This window comes from Mercurialis annua, linkage group LG3 (assembly GCF_937616625.2).
Source record: "Mercurialis annua linkage group LG3, ddMerAnnu1.2, whole genome shotgun sequence".
In the NCBI taxonomy this organism is placed as follows: domain Eukaryota; kingdom Viridiplantae; phylum Streptophyta; class Magnoliopsida; order Malpighiales; family Euphorbiaceae; genus Mercurialis; species Mercurialis annua.
The window spans coordinates 14311013-14333620 of record NC_065572.1 but is presented as its reverse complement, the minus strand read 5'-3'; the positions used below and the strand labels follow the sequence as shown (position 1 = coordinate 14333620).

The 22608-nt window shown below is 38.8% G+C and overlaps 2 protein-coding genes across 3 annotated transcripts; one reads left to right on the top strand and one right to left on the bottom strand.

Moving 5' to 3' along the window:
- Positions 1 to 9193: 9193 nt before the first annotated feature.
- On the bottom strand, positions 9194 to 10808 carry LOC126674053 (putative calcium-transporting ATPase 13, plasma membrane-type). Its single transcript, XM_056105332.1, has 2 exons — positions 10333 to 10808; positions 9194 to 9900 (listed from the first exon to the last, which is right to left on the bottom strand). Exons 1-2 carry the CDS (start codon positions 10406 to 10408, stop codon positions 9332 to 9334), a joined length of 645 nt encoding a protein of 214 aa, XP_055961307.1. The 5' UTR covers positions 10409 to 10808; the 3' UTR covers positions 9194 to 9331.
- A 788-nt stretch (positions 10809 to 11596) lies between these two features.
- LOC126674052 (peptide deformylase 1B, chloroplastic) lies at positions 11597 to 16680 on the top strand. 2 transcript variants are annotated; one of them, XM_050368424.2, is made up of 7 exons: positions 11597 to 11910; positions 11984 to 12122; positions 12771 to 12963; positions 13575 to 13685; positions 14308 to 14370; positions 15153 to 15279; positions 15531 to 15634. In XM_050368424.2, exons 1-6 carry the CDS (start codon positions 11706 to 11708, stop codon positions 15252 to 15254), a joined length of 813 nt encoding a protein of 270 aa, XP_050224381.1. In that variant the 5' UTR covers positions 11597 to 11705; the 3' UTR covers positions 15255 to 15279; positions 15531 to 15634. The 2 variants fall into 2 exon arrangements, with proteins under 2 accessions (XP_050224381.1, XP_050224380.1); XM_050368423.2 differs by lacking the exon at positions 15531 to 15634 and adding an exon at positions 16307 to 16680 and having other exon boundaries at positions 11598 to 11910.
- The last annotated feature ends 5928 nt before the right edge of the window (positions 16681 to 22608 follow it).

The window sequence follows — 22608 nt, the reverse complement described above, 5'->3', positions numbered from 1 at the left end:
CTTTTTTTTTTTTGTGCCGTTGGTCTTATTGCTATTTTCATTGAACTTGTCGTTTGTGTAATACTGACTTCGTCGTGTATGTTTTTGTTGCAGTGAACAATATTGACCTAAGCAAGTTGGCTGGCAAGAAAAGAAAGAGGCCGGCGAGCCGAAGTGTGACACCGGCCCCTCCTCCACTTCCCCGGTCTGCCGAGGTGCCCAAATCGCCGGCTGCTACTGCTGTTCCTGAAGAGCCCCTGCGGGGTGTTGATGCTATCCCCCTCCGGGTTCGTTTACCAGAGGGGATCGAGGTGCCGGTGGGTGCCGAACCGGTCGGGAACATCCCGTTCGTGAATCTGGACTCCATCGAGACGGTGGATGGTCCCATTCGGGGCCCGGCTGATCCCCAGGGAGCAGCTCCCGCGCCCGCTGGTCAAAGTTCTCGGGCTCCTCCCACCCGAGTGCCTGATCTCCCGGACATCTTGTCGGGGTCGAGCACTACAGCCCCGGGTCCCCAGACCGTCACTCGTGCGAGCTTTGCCGAGTGGGTCAGCAGGCACAACGACGGTCGACCGACGACCCTGCATGACCTGGTCATTGCGGGCGATGTTGCTCGGGTGACTACCCTCCCTGCTGACCGGGAGCATTATAAGTCCCACAAGCCTGAGAACTTGTGGGCTGTGGTTTCTTCTTTCTGCCTCCAGGTAAATATCTCATGTTTTTATCCTTGTATTTGTTTTGTCTTTGTTTTTATTTTAACTTGTATTTTTGGTTTATCGCAGGCTTCGCAGATGGCCTACATGGCCGATCAAAACCAGAGCAAGGTGGAGATCGACCTGACGCTGGCCAAGGACCTTCTTCTGACCGAGAAGAAAAGGGCCCGGGAAGCCGAGAGGCGGGCTTCCGAGGCGGAAAAGAAGGCTTCTGAGGGGGCTGCCCTGGTTGCTACTTTGGAGTCTCAACTGAAGAGCTCCAAAGACCGCCGAGCTGAGGACCTCGGTGTGCTTGAGAAGCTGCGAGCTGAGGTGACTCAACTCGAGAATGACAGAGTCCTGGCCCGGGACGACTTCACAAAGCAGCTGGCCGACTTGATAACTCGGAACGATCTGGCTTCTAAGGGTCTTTGGGAGACCGTGGCCGACCAGAAGAAACAGATCGCTGAGGTCACCCAGCGGGCTGAGAAAGCGGAGGCTAAGGCTAAGGAAGTCACGGACCGGGAGGAGAAGGTCTATGAAGACTTCCGCCGCATTCTCTATGTCAGCGAGGTCCAAGCGGGTGAATATGTCCGAGGTCGCTTTGGAGCCGATGTGGATGTTTCAGACTTTGTTCTGGACATTGAGGAGCTGGGTCGGCGAGCCAAGGAGCTGCCCGAAGACTATGATGTGCCCGCCGACATTGAGGACTACCTTGCGGATGACCAGGAACCGGGCTCCAACCCCCCTTAGATAGTTTTTTCTTTTCATTGCTTTGTAAATTTTGAACAATTTTTTGTAATTCCTGAATATTGGGCTTTGAGCTCTTTTTGCAAGTTTGAATATTTTCCTTTGTATATACTTGTTTTTCTGAATGAATTTTTCCTGTTTTCTGTCTTTGAAAATTTTGACTAAGTATGTGACAACATGTTTGCATACTTAACTTAGTTTAGTTTCCGAGCTGGTTCCAGTAGTGTGAATTTTCTAGCTTCTTGTTGTTGTTTTTATATATGGGATCTTGACTCAGACTTGGGATTAAAAAATGCTAGGATAGGTTCTTAGTTATTCATAGATCAAGTTTAAGCAAGTTGCTCGGCGTGGGTAACCTGTTATCTCTGGATGACCCGTGATTGTCATAGCTCGCAGGTGGTACCTAGCCTGCGGGTGGTATGTAGCCTGTAGTTGGTACATAGCCCGTTGGCGGCACCTAGCCCGTTGATGGCGCATAGCCCGTGGGTGGCACATAGCCCGCTGGTGGCACATAGCTTGTAGATGGCACATAGCCCGTTGGTTTTTTACCGAGTAGAATGCTCGGGTTTTTGAAAAAGACATGAATTCTTTTAATCTTTTTTATTCATTTGAGGGGAAAAACTTATGTTTGAGTTTTACAAAAGCCTAACTCAAACATAAGTGAAAAAACCCCTAGGTACCTCGAAAATGAAAACAAGTGACTACTGATAGTATTTCCAAAGAACCTGGGAGTTCCAAGTTCTCGGGAGCACCCTACCCGACATGTGTGCTATCTTGTAAGCTCCTGCTCGTCCGATCTCAGTGACTCGATATGGGCCTTCCCAGTTGGGTTCGAGCTTTCCCACTCCAGCATTTCCCTTAGCAATGTCTGCCCGTCTCAGGACCAGATCGCCGACTTGGAAACTCAGGGGTTTAACTCTCTTGTTATGATACTTAGCCATTCTTTGCTTGTATGCTTCAATTCTCAGCGCTGCCTGCTCTCTTCGCTCTTCCAACAGGTCTAGGCATAACTTCTGCTCTTCCTCGTTCTTGGCCTCATCAAAGAACTGGACCCTTAGAGTTGGCATCCCGATTTCCACCGGTATCATTGCCTCACACCCGTATGTCAGAGAAAACGGGGTGTCTCCTGTGCTTGCCCTTGGGGTGGTTCGGTAAGCCCATATGACCTTCGGTAGCTCTTCCAGCCACTGTTTATCGAACTCCCCCAGCCTGGCTTTAAGCCCTTTTAGGATCGTCCGGTTGGTTACTTCGGTCATCCCATTGCTTTGCGGGTGCACTACCGAAGTGAAACGCAGGTCAATGTGCAAGTCGTTGTAAAATTCCTTGAAGGCTCGGCAGTTGAACTGCTTCCCATTGTCAGTTACCAATGCTCTGGGTATACCGAAGCGACACACAATTTGCCTCCAGAAGAAATCCCGGATCCGAGCTTCCGTGATGGTACTCACTGCCTCTACCTCGATCCACTTCGTGAAGTGATCTACTGCCACTATCAAGAACTTTTTCTGCCCCGTGGTTGGTATGAAAGGTGCCAGGATATCAATTCCCCATGTTGCAAATGGCCAAGGACTGGTAATAGGACACTGCTCTGTGGTGGGAGCATGTCGGATGTTCTGATGCCTCTGACAGTTTTCACATTTCTTTACTATCTCCTCTGCCTGCCTGACCATTAGGGGCCAGTAGTATCCCTGCAACACTGCTTTCTTTGCCAACATGCGAGGAGCTATGTGTGCCCCACAAATCCCTTCATGTATTTCTCTCAGAACATACTCACCTTCCTCTGCTGTTAGGCATCTCGACCACGGGTGGGTGAATGACTTCCTGTATAAAATTCCGTCGAGGAATGCGTAATACGGGGCTTGTCGCAAGATTTTGTACGCTTTCTCTGTTTTCTGGCAGAGTTCCGTCCATCAGGTAGTGGGCTATGCCTTGCATCCAATTTTCCAAAGGCTGAGTTAGAAAAATTGTTTCGTGATTGTCAATGCTGGAATGCTTTTGAATTGAGAAATGGACCCCCGGTATTTTTTCGTTCACTGTTGCTGCTTTGGCCAGTACATCGGCCTCTTGATTTTCCAAGCGGGGAACATGTTCTATCACCCATTTTCCTCCAAGCTCCTGAATCTTGTTCAAGAAGAACTTGACTCTGTCCACATATCTTCTCATTTCTGGATCCCGAGCTTCAAAAGTACCCAGGATTTGACAAACGACCAACTGAGAATCACTTCTTATCGTTACATGCTCGGCTTTCACCACGTTCACCATTCTTAATCCGATCAACAGAGCCTCGTATTCCGCGGCATTATTGGATGCCGGGAAATCGAATTTCACCGAGCTTCGGAGTGTAACTCCGTGAGGGCCTTTCAAGACTACACCTGCCCCCGATCCTTCCAGATTTGATGCTCCATCGACTTCTAAGACCCATCGTAGAAGTTGTTCATCAGGTTCCTCAGGTTGGTCACTCGCTGTGGTTTTGGCTATGAAATCTGCCAATACTTGTGCTTTTAGAGCCGGTCTTGGTTCATACCGGATGTCGTATCCTCCTAGCTGGACGGACCAGCTGACCAGTCGTCCCGACATTTCTGGCCTCTGCAACGCCTTTCTCAGAGGTTGCTTCGTCCGTACTACAATGATGTGAGCCTCGAAATATCTCCTTAGCTTTTCCGCCGCCACTTTCAATGCCAAAGCAAATTTCTCAATTTTTGGATATTTGACCTCCGGGCCTTTCAAGACCCTGCTGAGATAGTAAACTGGGGTTTGCAGACCTTTATCTTCCTTCACCAGGACTGCCGCTGCTGTCTCATCGTTCACGGAGAGATACAAATATAAGATTTCCCCTGGCTCGGGTCTACCTACCACTGGGGGTGTGCTGAGGTAAACCTTCAGCTCTTCAAAAGCTGTGTTACACTCCTATGTCCACTTGAAATTCTTTGTATTCTTCAGGATTTTGAAAAATGGCAAACATCGTTTGGCCGAACAACTCATGAACCTTCCCAACGCCGTGACTCTTCCGTTCAACTTTTGCACTTCTTTTACCGAGCTCGGGGCTTTCATGTTCATTACTGCCTCGATTTTCTCTGGGTTCGCCTTGATGCCTTTCTCCGAGATGAGGTGCCCGAGAAATTTCCCAGACCGGACTGCAAAGACACACTTTTCCGGGTTCAGCTTGAGGTTGAAACCCTTCAGCTTTTCAAAAGTTTCTGCCAGATCCCCTGCGTGATCCTCGATCCCCTTGGATTTCACGACTATGTCATCTACATAAACCTCGACGTTCTTGCCCAGTTGATTCTTGAAAACATGATTCATGAGTCTTTGATAGGTTGCCCCAGCATTTTTCAAACCAAAAGGCATCTTCTTGTAGCAATATGTCCCCAGATCTGTTGTGAAAGCTGTCTTTTCTTCATCATCTTTACTCATCGGGATCTGGTGATATCCCTGAGAGGCGTCTAAGAATGCATAGACCGCAAATCCGCACGTTGCGTCCACCAGTTGGTCAATGTTCGGCAGAGGGAAACTGTCTTTTGGGCAGGCATTGTTTAAATCAGTGAAATCTATACAAAGCCTCCATCTACCGTTAGACTTCTTGATCAAGACCACATTAGCCAGCCACTCAGGATAATCTACTTTCCTGATGAACCCGGCTTTCAAAAGCTTCTCCACTTCGTCTCGGATAGCAATCTGTTTCTCTAGAGAGAAAGTTCTTTTCTTTTGCTTGACAGGTTTGCACTTAGCATCCACGTTTAACTTGTGCGAGATTATCTTTGGGTCTACCCCCCAATATCCTCTGTCTTGTTGGTGAACTCCTCCACAAACTGTTTTATCCGAGCTATGATAGCTTCCCGGTGCTCATTTGGCCAATCTACCCCCAGCTTTACACACATCTCAGATCCCTCTGTAAGTTTGATGGTTTCTAAGTTTTCACGGGGTTTCTGAGCCTTTTTCTCTCTGAGGAGCAGCTCCGGTGTATCGATGTTCATCGTTTCCACCGTGCTACCCATAGTTGCCATGTAGCATTGCCTAGACAGGGTTTGATTTCCCCTAATAGTTATAACCTCGTTTTCCACTGGGATTTTCATCATCAAGTAACGAATACTAGTCACTGCACGTGTGCTATACAACATAGGTCTACCAAGGATACCATTATATGCTAGAGGCATGTCAACTATCATGAACAGTGAACGTACCTTCCGTGTTGGTTCCACCAGGATTCCCTCTGTTCCGTCCTCCTGAGGTATTTCGATAACGAGCTCCAATTCTAGCTCGACCATGCCTTCTGGGGTGACCGGAGCTCCTCCCAGCCCCAGGAGGGGAATGTTCACAGGTTTAAGATCAGTTTTGGATCCTCCCATCGACAAAAAGACTGACAGAGTCAACAAGTTAACCGAGCTACCATCGTCCACCAGCAATCGTTTTACCCATTTCGATCCAATGATGGCAGATACAATCAAAGCGTCTTCATGAGGAAAATCTACTCCTTTCGCGTCCTCTGGCCCGAAAACAATGTTAGGCCATGGCGACCCCGTAGATACCGACATAACCATTTTTTGCTTTTTCTTTCTGCGTTTGCGACCGTACTCGGATTCTAAAGTTCCTCCTGAGATAGTGTTGATCACTCCCGTAACTTGTGTTTTCTTTGATGGGGATTGGGCTTCCCTGCTCCCCCTGGCTCCGACCTGACCGAGTTGACCCTCGTATTTCCTCGATCTTGGCCCTCCTTGGCCACCACGAAATGTTGTAATCGCCCCTGGCAGACCAACTTGTCTATCTCACTTCGCAAACGTCCACATTCCTCTGTTTCGTGGCCATAACCATCATGAAAATCACAGAACTTGGATCGGTCTCCGTCTTTTACTAGCCTCGGTGGATAACGAATCTCTTCATTGTTGTGCTTGATCCAGGACAGAATCTGCTCCCTTGGAGTATTAAGTGGTACATATTGTCTCGGTACTCCTGCTCGGTCCACGTATCCTTCAGTTCCTCCCCCAATACTGAAACTTGGCTTAGTACCAGGCCCCGTGCTTGGCGGACTGGTTTGAGCATTGAACGGCTTGTTACCCCTGTACCCCGAAGTCTCATTCAGGGGTCGGTACCGATCTTGGCTACGGTTGGATCCCTGAGTATTTTGCGTTTTACTGGGAACTGGGCTAGCCATCCCGTAAGACTTCCTCTGCCTTTCCTCATCAAGATTGATATAATTCCAAGCCCTGTCCATCAACTCGGTGTAAGTGTCAACCGGGTTGGTGATCAGGCTGTCTCGGAAAACTTGCATGCTGGTGTTATCTTTCATAGCATCGATGGCAGTATCATCGTTCAAGTCTTCTATCATGATCGCCTCGGCATTGAACCGAGCAATGGAAGCTTTCAAACTTTCTCCCTGCTTTTGAAAGCATTTCTTTAAATCACTGGATCTTTTCTTTCGCTCGATGCTCGGGGCGAAGTGTGTTTTGAAGGCCATAGCGAGCTCCCTGAAACTAGTAATAGAGCCCTCCTTGAGGTTCTGGTACCACTTTTGCGCTGCATCGCTCAACGTTGAAGGGAACACTTTGCACACCGTGGCGTCTGAGACACTTTGGACTCCCATGGCAACCTGAAAGCAACTTAAATGAGTCATTGGGTCGGATTTACCGTTATATCTGTCAATGGGCGGATATTTAAACTTATCTGGAAATGGGTCATCCCATATAGCCTTTGACAAGGGGCTAGTAATGCCACAGGTAGTGAAAGGTCGAGACTCTGCCTTATGCCCTTTATGCTTATCCAGCTCGGCCTGGGCCAGACGAGTAACTTCGTCATACAAAGTTTTCTGATGCTGTGACGCTGCACCCGAGCTGTGAATACTTTCTGCCCCGTTTCTCCTGACCGGTGGAACTCCTGCTCTCGCGGTTCGCAGAGGATCTGCCTCCGGGTCTGGGTCTCCCCTCCCCAAGCCAGCGTCACCGCGCTGTGTCCCTGGTGGTAGATTCTCGTCTTGCACCCCCTCCCTTCGAGGAGGAGGAGGATCATTCCGACCTTCGTCTCTCGGAGAAGGGCGATCATGCCGACCTTCGTCTCTCGGCAGAGGGCGATCATGCCGACCTTCGTCTCTCGGCAGAGGGCGATCATGCCGACCTTCGTCTCTCGACAGAGGGCGATCATGCCGGCCTTCGTCTCTCGGCAGATTAGTGTCACGATGATCTTCGCCTCTCGGTGCTTGATGCTCTGTAGGACCCCTAGGTCTGGGTCGTGGGTGATCGTTCCGACCTTCTTCTCTCGGAGGACGACCATCCTGAAACTCAGCAGCTTGGGGTGGAGGGGCCACGGGGGTGGCCGAGGGATTGTAACTTGGGTAATACTGGGACATGACTGCAAAATGCATCTGCTGGGCCTGGTGCAGTTGGCGAGCCATGTATTCTAAATATTCTTGAGCTTGTAAGACCGCCGGAGGTATATCTTGCCCAGAAGTTGTTCCTGTTCCCGTAGCCACCAGTGTAGCGTCTACCGGGAAGTTGAGTTGAGTGGGAGACAAGGTATTGTGGAGGAAACTCTGAGGCACGGTGGTTCTTGGGGTGGATAAGTTGGTGTGGCTTGCATCTGAAGCAAAAGGGTTTGCCCTAGGATAGTTTTCCAATCCATACAAAGGCACAAATCCAGCTCCACTGCCGGAGGCCCTGGATCCTCCCACCTGAGCATTAGCCGGAGGAGTTAAGCCAGTGATCACAGAGGTCCGACCACTAGCTGACACTCCACCATCCACGTTAGTGTCGGTAACCGTAGTTCCCAGAGGGTCTACCCTGTCCAAAACATGATCATCAGCCATTGTTTCTTGTCAAGATCTGATCAGCAACGTCAAAAGAACCAGAGCAGAACAGGGGAATACAAAACGTTTCCCACAGACGGTGCCAGGTGATGAATCACCAAACAGAATCCGAGCTTTAACGACCTGCACACCACAAGCAAACGAGGTCAGAAGGAACTCCGGTGGGGGTCACCGGACGTTCACTCCGACGCTCAAGTAAGGTTTTTAGGTAGAGAAAGAAGAAGAAGAGAAAGAGAGTGTTCTTAGAGTAGAAAAGAGAAATTACCTAGGTTTTGTCCTTAAACCCTCTATTTATAGTTAGGGTTTAAGGACAAACCTGCCTTGCTGGCAGGCTGTGAGCCCAGTGGTCCCAGAAATCAGTTATGCTGACGTGGCAGAATATCCCTGCGGGAGGCACGGGTTGTTAGGTGTGTCAGAGGGAACATTCCTCGCGTACCTGTCAGAAGATCTTTTGTGGTCCCAGGATCTGGCACACGAGCGTGTGTTCATGAGCAGGACCTCGGAGCCCGGTCAAACCTTGAAGCCCGGATAACTTGGGGACCAAGTTATTATGGTTCTGGTATTTGAGAATGTCTCGAAGCTCGGGTTGTATGGTCCGGTCTTTCGGGTTTGGGAACCCGGAACTCGGATTGGGTCTGAGGCGAATACAACCCGGAGCTCGAATAGAATCGTGGGTCCGACCTAATCAGCCCTGAATGTCTCGGATGATGTTTGAATGCCCATCGATCCGGTGACCCCCCAAGTCGCCTGATCTAAGATTCTGAGAAGGTCGGGCGTAATTATCAGGTCGGCGAAATGCTTGACTTAGCGATGTTCGTTCCTGGCGAGGTTGCTTCGCCCCTATTAGATGTGCTACGTTATCAATTACCAAACTCAATACTAATACAATGAAAGAAAACAATTAAACCATAATTATATTTTTGTTTGGTCTGCCGACATTACATATTTAAAATTTGGCATCTCTCTTATAATTGGTTTTGTCATAGGCAATAATATATGAAAGTTGGTGTTCATTCATTTATTATTGCCTAAGATCGGAAATGAAGACTGAAGTTGATTTCACAACTATTTCCAAACCCCATGAAAATGCACCAGTGATGAAACTTATAGCCAACTGCACTCAATTTAACGTCTCACAACCGGCTAGACTTTTACCGAACACAACAAGAACCACCTGCATCATCATCACACTCACTACAGCCGGCAAAAACCAGTACTGGTAAAAGATGGCCTTTTTACTTACTAATATGCCCATGGTTCTGAACTGATTGAGTAGCTGACATAGCATGAAGCTATCGCAAACCAGTGGCTTCCATGAATCTCCCTTTATGCATAAATGTATGATTAGCAAAAGACTAGTTTGCGACATGACTTGTGTAGCTATGCGTTTCCATATAGATTTGGTTAGCAGTGGCTTGTTCCAATCACATGGCGAATTGAGACGAGCCGAATCCTGAGTTGTTGACTCCATTACTATCATGAGACCGCCGACGAGGCACGTAAAGAAATTCATCCAAACTAATTGAATTGTTGTTAATGGAGAGTCCCATAAACATATTGCAGCAATGAAACTTATGAGTATCCCAAAAATGACAGCAGTCAGCTGAATTTGAGTGAACTTCTGAATGTTTCTGTAAGCAGTTCTACCATATTGCAGAACTAGAGGTAATGGTTGTAATGCACATTCATCTGAAACAACAATGTCTGAGATCTTACTTGCCATTTTTGTGCTCAGGTTCTCTGTTATAAAATAAATGTAATACACTTATGTCTTCTAGGATTATATGCCGCAGGAGTAAGGATAATGTAAGGAAAAAACGCCCACATATCTAACTTAAACTGTAATAAAATTTATACATAGCATTTACTAAAATATGGAAAGATTGCTCAGCTTCTCAATTCACAAGAGCAGTAGCTTACAAATTTCAAAACAGATCTTTATTAGTTATTCAATTGGGAATGTTTAGCTTATTATTTTGGTTTTAAGGGGATCTGGCATATGACATAAAATTAATTTGTTAAAACTACAAGTTCAATTATTCATTTTAAGAAAACTAAATAGAAATTAAAATAGAATCAACAAATTGCATAAACCTTAAATAGACAGGAATCGAACTATACCTGAAATCGCAGGAGAGAATAAGCTCAAAAGATACTCCGATGGAAAAAGCAACAACAAGCTCCGCCGAGCTCTCATCGCCGATCTCTCAATCTTTGGAGCACCGCAAAGCAGGAAGAGCAACAACAAGCCAACACTAAGTAATTCGGAAAAATAGAATCGATTTGGAAAACCGATATATTAGATTTCAACGACATCAACCTGAATCATTTCTCATGACAATAAAAACTAATAAAATTAGGTAAATTTACAAGTTAATCAAATCGTGCAAATCATCACACGTAAATCATCATTAGAGGCGCTTTCTCAAGAATACAAGTCTAGATCCTCGTTGCCTTCAATGTCATCTTCATCTCAGTGCTATTTCCTTTTCTTCTGCATTTCTCGCCTTCAACTTGTTATTGTTTCATAAAAAATTGAAATAATATTGGATCTGTAAAGGGAAAAAATAGAGAGTTGAGAGAAAATTTGAAAACCATCGTTGCAGATTCGATGAAAAAAACGAACAACAAAGAGAGAGAAAAAGATAAAGTTATAAAGATTTAGCGTATTTCTTTTGAAAGATTTAGGTATTAAAATAAAAAAAATATTGTTTAGAGTAAAAACATAAAAAGATTAAAAACGGAAAGTATTTTGTTTAACTTTTTAACAATGAGGTAAGATTTACAAATATTTTCAATATCAGAGTATTTTTTCTAAATTTCTCAAAAATTAATTTCTTTGCAAATGAGCGTTGGCCCAGCTGAAAACGCTCACAAACTCCCTCGGACAACCAGTGTGCATATTAAAAAATGAATACAAATACTAACATCTTCGATAAAAAAATAAACATTTAAATTTTGAACAAAGGGTTAACGCGTCCCCTAAACTTGTGACACGGGGTCATCTAACCCAATTTATACTTTTTTGAGCAATTAACCCCAAAACTCTTCATTTTAGGGTCAAATAACTCCATAATTTATATTTTTATTTTAAAAAATGTATTTAAAATAATTATATCGCAACAATTAGGAAAATATCTAATTACCTTTTTGTATCCATCACCTCCGATTTATATTTTACACATTTTAAAAATATAATTATGGGTTATTTGACCCAAAATTAAAGAGTTTTGGAGTTAGTTGCTCAAAAAAGTATAAAATAAATTAGATGATCCCGTGTTACAAGTTTAGGGGGGGCACGTTGACCCTTTGTTCTTTAAATTTTTCAGTAAATAATAAAGAAAATAGCTTGTCTTAAAACATTTGGTCTACTAAATTTTTGTAGAAGATAAGTAATTAATAAATATTCTTTTGCATCTCTCATCGTCCCTACAAGCTGAAGCAGCTAACTAGGTAGCCACAAACCAGCCTCTACTCTCTAACTGTTTCTAATCATGGCAGCGGCGGCGACGTCTCTTCTCGGAATCCTTCCGTCGTTACTGCCGTCTCGAACTCCAAGTCTCCTCCGCCGCACCGGGTTCTCAACCAACATTTCTCGTCAAAGCCGCCGTTTCTTTTCCATCCCGGAACCGTCTCCAGTTGCTGTTCATGCTCAAGCTAAGCGAACCTTTTCACTTAAAGAAGAAGAAGCAGCTACACGTAAGAATAATTCAAATCAAGATTAAACTTTCTTTTTTGTTTTTATGATTTTTTTGTTGTGCTAAATTATTAGGTGATGATCTTTATTTCGAGTCACCGCTTAAAATTGTGGAGTATCCGGACCCGAAATTGAGGAGAAAAAACAAGAGAATTATTACATTTGATGATAATTTAAAGAAGCTTGCTGATGAAATGTTTGATATTATGTACAAGTAAGTTTTTGTATTGGAATTTTATGTATCAAATTGAAACTTTTACTAACTATAAGTCTATTAGTGTAATCTTTCCAAACCAAGGGGACTGACTGACTAAATTGCATACATTTGATTTCTTCTGTACTTGTCAAGCACTATTATGTTTTAATTTGAAAGAATTGAATCAGATAGTAACCGTAACATGAGAACTGACGAAATAGAAATCAACTCAATCGAGTTCTTGCATCTCTAGGCTTTCATATGCTATGTTAATTTTGTTGGATTGCAAGATTATTTTTATCTATTAAGCTGGTATGGGACAGGACTTCAGTTATCAGCTAGGTAGCATGGACACTAACACTGCGAAATGGTGTTATTTTAAGGTTTCCTATATAAAATTGAAGTTTCGTGTCCGAAACTTTTCCAAAGCGGGACATGTTGATTGAATGAAGTGTCAGTGCTACCTTGATTATAAGATATTTGATTTGGGAGAAAATTCTAGTTGCTGATAATTGTGATCATTTGAAAAATTGAACACAGTCCTCTCCAGCCTATAGGGTTCCATTGAAAATCAAAATGATTCTGTTGTCTGATTTAGGCGCTTATAAAAATAATGCTGGCTGCTTACAGGTTGTGAAAAATGCTTGTTGGCTTCATTTTTGACAGAACCGATGGGATTGGACTATCAGCACCTCAAGTGGGAATCAATGTTCAACTAATGGTGTTTAATTCAGCTGGCGAGCGCGGTGAAGGAGAGGAGATTGTTCTTGTTAATCCAAGGTTAAACAAATATTCAAAGAAAATAGTTCCCTTTGATGAAGGATGTCTCTCTTTTCCTCGGATCTATGCTGATGTTAAGGTACTTATATTGCTAATAACTTTATTTAAGTGTTTCTTTCTCAAGTTTTTCTGTCACCAATGACGTCTCTACCCCATAGGATTAGGGAGCGAAAATGTAAACTTTGTACTAATTATTTTATCCAAAATAACTTGATTATATTTACATTTCTAAAAGAGATAAAAGTTTATAAAGAGTTTGTAAATTTGTAATTTCAATGATATAAATTTCTAGTTGGAATTAAATAGGTAAACTTTTAAAGATTTGGAGGGAAAATTGAAATATTTTAAATTCTTAAGAGGCAGCCACCATCCCTTAGAACAGCCACACTCTCTCATAAATAACAATTACTCAGCAGAAAATGGGAAATTATCATTTTTTGTCCATTAATTGTTGTATTTCAATTTTTCCTCCTTTGTTAAAGCCATCTGGTGTTATTTGAATTCTTACTCCACCCTCAGTACTAGAAATATTTTTGATCCCGCAATCAGTTTATATTCCTGTGTTTTGCTTATACATGATCTGGAATGCAATCTAACTTCAACTCATATTGTCATATGTTTAGTTCAGTGTGATCTTCAAATATATTTAAAATCAATTATTTTTTTTTGTCTATCAATTGATGCATTCAGAGACCAGAATCCGTAAAGATTGATGCAAGGGACGTTAATGGTACCAGGTTTAGTGTCAGCCTGTCAGGTCTTTCTGCAAGGGTTTTCCAACATGAATATGACCATTTAGAGGTAATCTTTTAATTCAGAATCTTATTCACAGAAAAGTTCAGGTATAAGGATTAGATTTCTTACGAGTTCTGCAAGCTACATTCATTATAATTCTTTAATTATAGTTACTTTTATTCTCTTATTGGGTAAATTTGAGATGATTGTTGTTACAGTAGAACACTGTTATTACGTCTTTTATTAATGGTTGGTATTCTGGTTATTCGTAAATGAAACATCAGTGCACGTTCCATACATCAGGGAATGTCTCTTGTAAAATTAATTTATAGCTATACTTCCAAAAGTAAGTATTTCATGCTTGAAATGTTTTGACATACCCATCTTTTTTTCATAAACTTAGTTGGTTTGTGCCACAAAATAACCTCATAGTTGGTTAGGGTCGCCACAAACTTTTTTCCGTTTCACATATTGAAGATTTCATGTCACTAGAAACATGGTTGCCGGTATAGGGACATAGTTATGTAGTCAGGCTTTGCAATGTATTTCCTTGAGTCTTCACATCCTGAGCATGCAGCAATATTTTGTGCATTGCAAGTACCAAACCAATCTTTCTATTTCTGAGTATCTAAGGTTTTGCTGCTGTCAGTGTTATTCTTTTTTCCTAAGAGATTTCATACTCTTGCAGGGAATTCTATTTGTTGACAGAATGACTGATGAAGTTCTTTCCAGTATTCATGAACAGCTACAGGTGAGTGGAAGTGTAACATTACTCATACCTTCTAATCCCACAAGAAAACTTGGCCCTTCTCTTTTCTAAGAACTATTTTGCTGGATAGTGAGACGATGTGAATGCATGCTGTGCTGTATTTTTGTTAGAAACTGTATCTAAAGCATGAAAGAACACATGACAGCACCTAAGAGACTCATTTTTATTCTAGAACTGACCTTTGATGTAGTATCTCGGCAAGAACATGTAATTGCAAACCGATACATAATGGCGAATAAAGCATCACGGGATTCTCCTCCACCACTTAGTTAGGCGCATCTCAGTTATCTGTGAACTAAAAGGCTATCACCATGGCCATTGTATAGGATATGCATGTAATGAAACAAAATTTTGTGTTATGTACAAGATACTTTGTTTTGCTGTATATTGTAGTAAGCATCCAATGATGGATTTCAGTCTAAATTGTTAATATTGCTTTGAATTAAGGTGGTTTATAGTAATTGCATGTGCTAGCTTACTACCTATGGTGCCATCAATTTGACTGATGCACTGAAAGTGATTGCTGCGAACATTTATCTGTTGTTTCTTGTGCCTAGTCTATCTCTAGCTAAGTGAAGTAGGAATGGCTTTATTTCCGTTTTCGCTTTACACAAAATGACGTTTGCTGTGATGTTTTTCCTTGTTTGTCTCATTAATCATTTGTTTTATCGTCTTTGTTATGTTGAAGATTGGAGTGCCAACCAGTGAATACTTACTGGTTCTTCTATTGATTGGGATAACTTATTGCTTCATGGTGACAACAGGCCTTGGAAAAGAAATACGAGGAGAAGACTGGACTGCCAAGTCCTGAAAGAGTTGAAGTACGCAAAACAAGGAAGGCTGCTGCTGGTTTTGGAAAATCATGATTGTCTGCGTTTTCATATGCATCAGGTACTGAAAAGAAATTGAATATTGATGGCTCTTCTTTTGTGGTTGTGTTTCTCTTTATAATTTTATTGGCTTTCCTTATATACTATTCAGAGAAAGAATGGAATTTAGGTTAATACTGCTTATGTTGTGCCTTGTAATTCTCTCAGTGGAGGTTTAGGTTGAACACTACTGTCAAGCAACCAATCAACCCAAGAGTTCAAACTGTTAGGGGATACTCTATAGTTTTTTTTATCTCTAATATCTGTTCGCAGATACCCAGGAAGTATAAATAAGCACAGACCCTCATATCCGATGAGGCACGGACACGGATATGGGAATGGGTACTAGTACAGAAATGGCGAACAATATTTTTAAAACAAAAGAGATAAGGATGCCGCATGCATAGGAAAAGTTATTTATATTTTAAAATACATGCGTATATTTATATCAAAGTGATTATGTTTATTTTTGGGTATGTATGGAGCCCTAAATAGCACATGAATATTGGCATATTTCACTGGAAATAAATCTTCTTGCCGTGATACATAATTGGTTTCAGTGTAATCTTTTTAGGAAACAAATTCATATATACCTCTGAAATTAACATTTCATACATCTTATCGTTGTTTTAACCATACTATGGAATGTAATATTTTGTGCTTTTTACAAGCATTAAATTCAAACTGAAACGGATTTTTCTAATTTATTTTCTTTTATCTTGACATAATTGTGAAGAGTCTGATTTTATGGAATCCTCAAGTAAATACAGTTATCAAAGAGTACACTAGGTTATAATCAGCTAAAGAAAACAGGGAAACCTTAATGAGTATAAATATCGTTGTGTATATATATATATAATATCCTTCAGGGACTTGGATCAAATTAATTTTTGTTGCGTGTCTATAATATTCTCCGGATGATTGCAATTTTCTTGCCATTGGCTATATTTATAGTTCTACAAACTATACCATTTTCTGATTCTATATATGTATGCATACCTATGCTAAAGCTCAGCAATTAACTGCATCAGATTTTCTTGATTTGCCAGTTTGAAAGCAGTTAACTGGGGGAACAGGTGCGCCTCTCAGATCTCCGTATGTGTTCCGGCAGAATGGTTGGCTGTCTTCAGCCGATTCAAGCTCTAATGTATCAGAAGAGACGCATATGCATTGTAAGTCTGTCACTACAAGCTAGGTGCAGAGGACTTCTTGTGTAAGAGACTAAGAGTCTTCTATATTTACATAGGTTATGCCGGATATAGTCACAGCTTAAGATTCATTTTGGCACTTGCCGCTATCACAGTAGAATTGATCAATCATTATTGGGGTTTCAACTCCAGAGATTTGATCTTTTTAAGAATGTAACTCATTGTACAGAGTGTGAGCCACCCTAAAGTTTCTAAACCAGAAGGCTAATTAGATAGTTAAAGTGTCTAATTTGATTAGAAGATCGCATAGTCAATAGATTGTAATTTGGCCTGCCATGTCTTCATCCGCACACAGATTAATGTGTTGTGCATTTGAACGTCTCGGACAGTGACGTTCGAAACACAAGCTTGTTATTGTCCTTTCCTAATCCTCCGGTGCTTATGCCGTGATCAGTTCCATAGTTTATGTTATGTATAGAGACATTTGAGCATCCGGTTTGAGTAGACAGAATCTTCCCCTATCACAAAAAATTGAGATTGGTGGTCTGCAAATTACGAAAAGGAAAGGAGGCTGCTATATTTAATATTAGGGGGTGTGCATTTGGTTCAAAACAAAATAAATTAGACAAAAGTTTAATTTCTTTTACATTGATCCAAACTGATTTTATGTTTTCCCAACCCAACTGAACCAGCAATTCGGTTTGTTCGAAAAATAAACTATTTTATTTTACTCGCAAAAATTGAACCAAAAATATTGATTTGGTTTGTTTGTTTGGTTTGATTCAGTTTTCGCACCCCCATTTAAATCCATTATGTTGTCTATTATCAGGCAGATATCAAACTGCTGAACCACTAGAATTTAATCCATTTATTGGGGTAACATACATTGGAGGTACTAAACTATTGCTATATTTTATTGGGATAATTAGGAGAATATCTAAATAGTGAAAATATTTGTATTTGTTAACTAAAAAATCTCAACTTGATTTTTCTACCCTAACATGTTATGTATTTATTTTTTTACTCTCCTATTTATTTTTATATTCCATTTGTACTTTACAGGTTTTTCTTCTTCTTCGTCTTTTTCTTCTTCTTCTTCTTCAACTCATTCAAAGAAAAATAACTAATAATTCAACAATTCAATCCAAAATCTTCAGCTCATAGCAATTAAATAAATTGATTTCTCTAGTTCTATCATTATTTTTTAAAACTTTATTGTAAGTTTCAAATTTAGTTTCCGATCCGCTCGAATTTTTAATTCGTAATCAAATCGCTTCAAATTTCACTTCGAATTCAAATCCAACGATCATAACTTTCTCCAAAAACAAAAAAAACTGTAAATTATTAATTTATTTGTTCTCATTAAAAATTTATTAAAAACGTTTTCAAACAGTTTCAAATGCAGTTTCAAACGGTTTCAAAAAGTTTCTAAAACACAATTTTATTATCATTTAAAAAAAGTTTATAGAATGGTTTCAAACAGTTTACAAGCGTTTCAAATAATTTCAAAAAAACAGCTTCAAACAGTTTACAAAGGTTTCAAACAGTTTACAAGCTTTAAAAAGCTTGAAACAGTTTACAAAAGTTTTAAACAGTTTATAAGCGTTTCAAACAGTTTCATAAAACACAATTTGTAACCTTTATTATATTACAGTTTCAAACAGTTTACAAAGGTTTCGAACAATATAAAATAATTTACAAAGGTTTCAAACAGTTTATCTAAATACAGTTTCAAACGGTTTTTAAAGGTTTCGAACAGTATAAAACAGTTTCTAAAACACAGTTTCAAAAAAACAGTTTCAAACGATTTCTAAAATTAATTAAAAACGTTTGAAAATCAGGTTAAAACATCATTAATGAAGAAAATGACGATTTTTTCAAAAAAAGTTGAAAAAAACTCCAGAAAACGATATTACTATAATTTAAAACAACATAGAAAGCAAAAAGAAGAAGAAGAAGAAGAAGAAGAAGAAGAAGAAGAAGATGAAGAAGAAAAAAAATAAGAAGATCAGTGATGGCAATGGCGGAAACTTCGTTATTTCAATTTTTGAGACGAATTAGATTGAATCTTGCATCGCAGATTCTTCTTTATCTTATATATTTTAGATAGAATTTGTTAAGAAATTCCATTGAAATGGAAAAACGTGAAAAAAAATCCAAAAAAAAGAAGAAGAAGAAGAAGAAGAAGAAGAAGAGAAGAGAGAGAAGAGAAGAGAGAGAAGAGAAGAGAAGAGAGAGAAAAAGAAAAAAGAGAAGAGAAGAAAGAGAAAAATAAGAGTGGACATGTGTTTTACATGAGGAGAGTAAAAATGCTAATAAGTTAAATTTAGTTGAGAGTACAACTAAAAATAATAGAAAAATGAGGTAAAAATATAAATTTTTAAAAGTGAGGTATTGAGTGCAAATAAATTTAAAAATGGAGTTTTTTGTGTAAATTCCTCTATTTTATTTTGGTTATTAAATTTTGATTTTTTTTATTTTGTTAAATAAATTTAAAATTATTTCAACTGAGATTTTTGCCAAAACAGATGATGTGGCAACTGATTTTTGTAACCAAATTGAAAAAAAAATAATTAAAGTTTGATAGCCAAATTGAAAAGAAATTAAAGTTTGGTAACAAAATTGAAGAGTTTAGTAACCGAAATGGAAAAAAATTAAAATTCAGTGACCAAAATAAAAGAAAAAAGGCATAAAAGGACTCTCGAATTTTCTTCAAAAGTATATATCAGTTCTTAAATTTTTTTTGGCACAAAAAACCCTTATTATTTTTAAATCAAACAAAAAAAGAGAAAATTACGGGAATATTAACTTAACGCTTAATTATTACTCAATTAGCCACTTCTCTAATTTATTACATTTTCTAACCATTGTTTCATTACTTTCGCTGACTCATTTTTTTCATTTATTACTTTTCCTAACCAAGGTTTGTCACTGTACACGTGTACAACTGGGTTGATTTCTGTCAGCTCCAAGATTGCATGCTTAAACGGTTATTTCCCTTCCCCACTACTTTTCTTCTCCGTTTTCTAAGCCTTTTTTTCCAATTAATTTCAAATTTCTACTTCGTTACTCTCGATTTATTCTTAAATTAATTGCACGACTGATCAGTTATTCTCACTCTCATCAAATCTAGTCGTTATCTTTGTTATCTGAAAACTGTACATTTTATTCTATAAATAGCTCTCAATGGCTATCACTCGATCTAGTCCTGTCAATATTAATCAAGTTCATGTAAAAAAAACTCCAATGAAGAAAATAGTGAAGAAGACTAAGAAAGTTGAAGCTCAAGCTAACGATGGTGTTGTTGTTGACGTTAAACTGCAAAGTAAGGTTGGCGATGGTGCTACAAAGGAAGGAATAAAGTTGCAAGAAAGCTGAATTAATGTGTTTACATGTTTGAATCAATTTACATGTTTGAATCAAACTTTAATATTTTGTTTTTAAGTTTATTATGTAGGATTTCATTGTTATGAATTTTAATATGTAGGATTTTTATTGCTATGATGTAATGATATAATTTCTTAGTATTATGTGAATGTTTATTTTTCGGAATCAGTGTTTATTTACTTGTCATTTTTTAGTTTTTGTGTATCACAGATGTATCTCAAATTTTATAAATTTTACATGTATTAAAAATGTATCTTTTATGTATATCTTATATACTCCCTCCGTCCCACTCTAATTGACAAAATATGGAGTCTTTGGTGTCCCATTCTAATTGACAAAACTAACATAATTATAATTTTATTCTTTAATTTTCCATCTTTGCCCTCATTTAAAACCATGTCTTTTATGGAAAATGGTGAGTATTTAATAAAAATTTGACTAATATATACTAATAGCATTAATTAGCTCCATTATCAATAGAAGGATATATAAATAATTTTCTATGTCATTTATTAACTTGTCTTGGTTATTGAAATATAGTTATTTTGTCAATTAGAGTGGGACGGAGGGAGTATATAAAAAAGATAATAAGTACATATAACTTACATTACATAGTAAGCACATGTAATTGCTTATATTTGAAACTTTATCTTAAAAAAAAAGAAGAGAAAAACCTATTGTATTAAACAGTTATAAGATATGTATTCAAAAATATCAAAACTGAAAAAAGCAATGTATCAAAGAGCTATCAGAAATGTATCTATTCAAAAAATATCAAACAGAAAAAAGCAATGTATCAAAGAGCTACCAGAAATGTATTTAAAATGTATCAAACAGGTTTGGGCATGTTTCTACATGTTTTCCGATTATAACCAGCTTGTCCACATTTGCCACATTTGTCAGATTTTTACGAGGGACCTTTGTATCTTTTCTTCTTGGGTCTTTCTGTTCTTGTCCTATCTTGTGGTGGTAAGACGATTATGTCTTTTACGCTTTGTGGTATAATCCATGTCTCTTCTTTGTCTATTGGAAAAACAGTCTCATGGTATGATGCTAACATGCTTTCTTTGGTGTAGTACTTTGAACAATATTGATATGGATCCAAGTTCATTTTCATTTAGAATTGTAAGAGCGTGTTGGCATTGTAGTTCATCAATCTGAAACTTTTTACAAGTGCATTTTCTTTCTTGCATTTTGGCTGTATATTTATCTCCGTTGTCTATAACTGTGTAAATCTGATTTGTAGATGGCTTTACCTGAAAACATACAGAAACATAGCAAATACATTTTATATACATAACCGATACAACTGTGATACAAACTGTATACTTGGCAGAGTCATTCTTAACACAAAATTGACTATATATAAATTTTTTATGTTAGATATTCATACCTGGAGTTTGAGTGATTTGACATATATATATGAACGTGAACTTTACCCTTTATTAATTTCGATCATTATTTATGTTAGTGACTTGATTCCTCTTGAGATTTCGAAATTTTTTTTATGTCAATGGGAGTGTATGTTGATTTTACATTTAAATACCTCAATTCGATGGATTCTGCAATGTATGATGATATAGCTTGTCTGGGAATACTGAATCTTTTCTCTATTGGACATGTGTCCTTCATGTTGAGTTTTCTAACTATAAACTGATTTGTACTTCCAATACTTGATGCTTGCAGATACCAATCACATGTAACGTTGATACATCTAACTAACATTCTTGTTGTAGTAGATCTTATAACCTTCTGACGATAATGATAACTGAGCGAATGTACTTGCAAACATTTTTGAAGAACAAATTATCTTTGAAGGATTGTCCAACTGTAAACTCAATATCTTCTACTGGTGCATATACTGTTTGCTAACTTACCTATTATATTTCTTTTTCTTTTTCTTTCTGATTAATGTTTTTCATAGTGTCTTTTACCAAAATCTGACTGTAATGTCTTATTTAAGTAAATGAATCAACACTGTCTGCATTATGTATCTTAGATGTATCACAGTCCATTATATATTTTGGCAGATTGTTGTTGTAGCTGGAATATGATATACCAGTGGAAATACTTGCACTCTGCTTATGTAACTGAGTTGTATCATTGTTCACCATTATGCAAAGAGGATACATAGTAAAATTCATCCCCTTTTACTTGATCTCCAAGTAAAATTTGAAACTTGAATCATCTATGATTTTTAATGGTGGCTATTGAATTTTGATTTGATACTTGAATTCAACATTCTGTTTTTCTAAATCCAATTTCAGTTCTTCTGCTATTACTTTCAGTAGATTTAAATATGTTGAATCTTGTGATATCATGAGTCCAATAACTTCAAATTCATCATATCTATTTGCCTCTACCCATCTTCCACTATGTTGTTTCATAACAAGAAGAGACTCCATCTATATTCAACATAGATACATCAAGGAGACATAAACACAGTTTATTTATAAACCGTCTAATTCAAAAAAACATATTTGATACATAAAACTGATTTGATTTGATACATCATACTGATTGATAAACTATTTAATTCGAAAAACATATTTGATACATATAACTTATGTAGAACAGACAAGATACATAAAATTGATTTAGAACAGATATGAAACATAAACCTGATTTACAACAGATTTCATACAAAATCTCATATAGAGAACTGATTTGATTTTATATATCATACAGATTGATAAACTATTTATTTCAAAAAACATATTTGATACATATAACTGATGATAGAACAAATTTGATACATAAAATTGACTTAGAACATATTTGATACATAATAGATTTAATAAAAAAATTTCATTTAG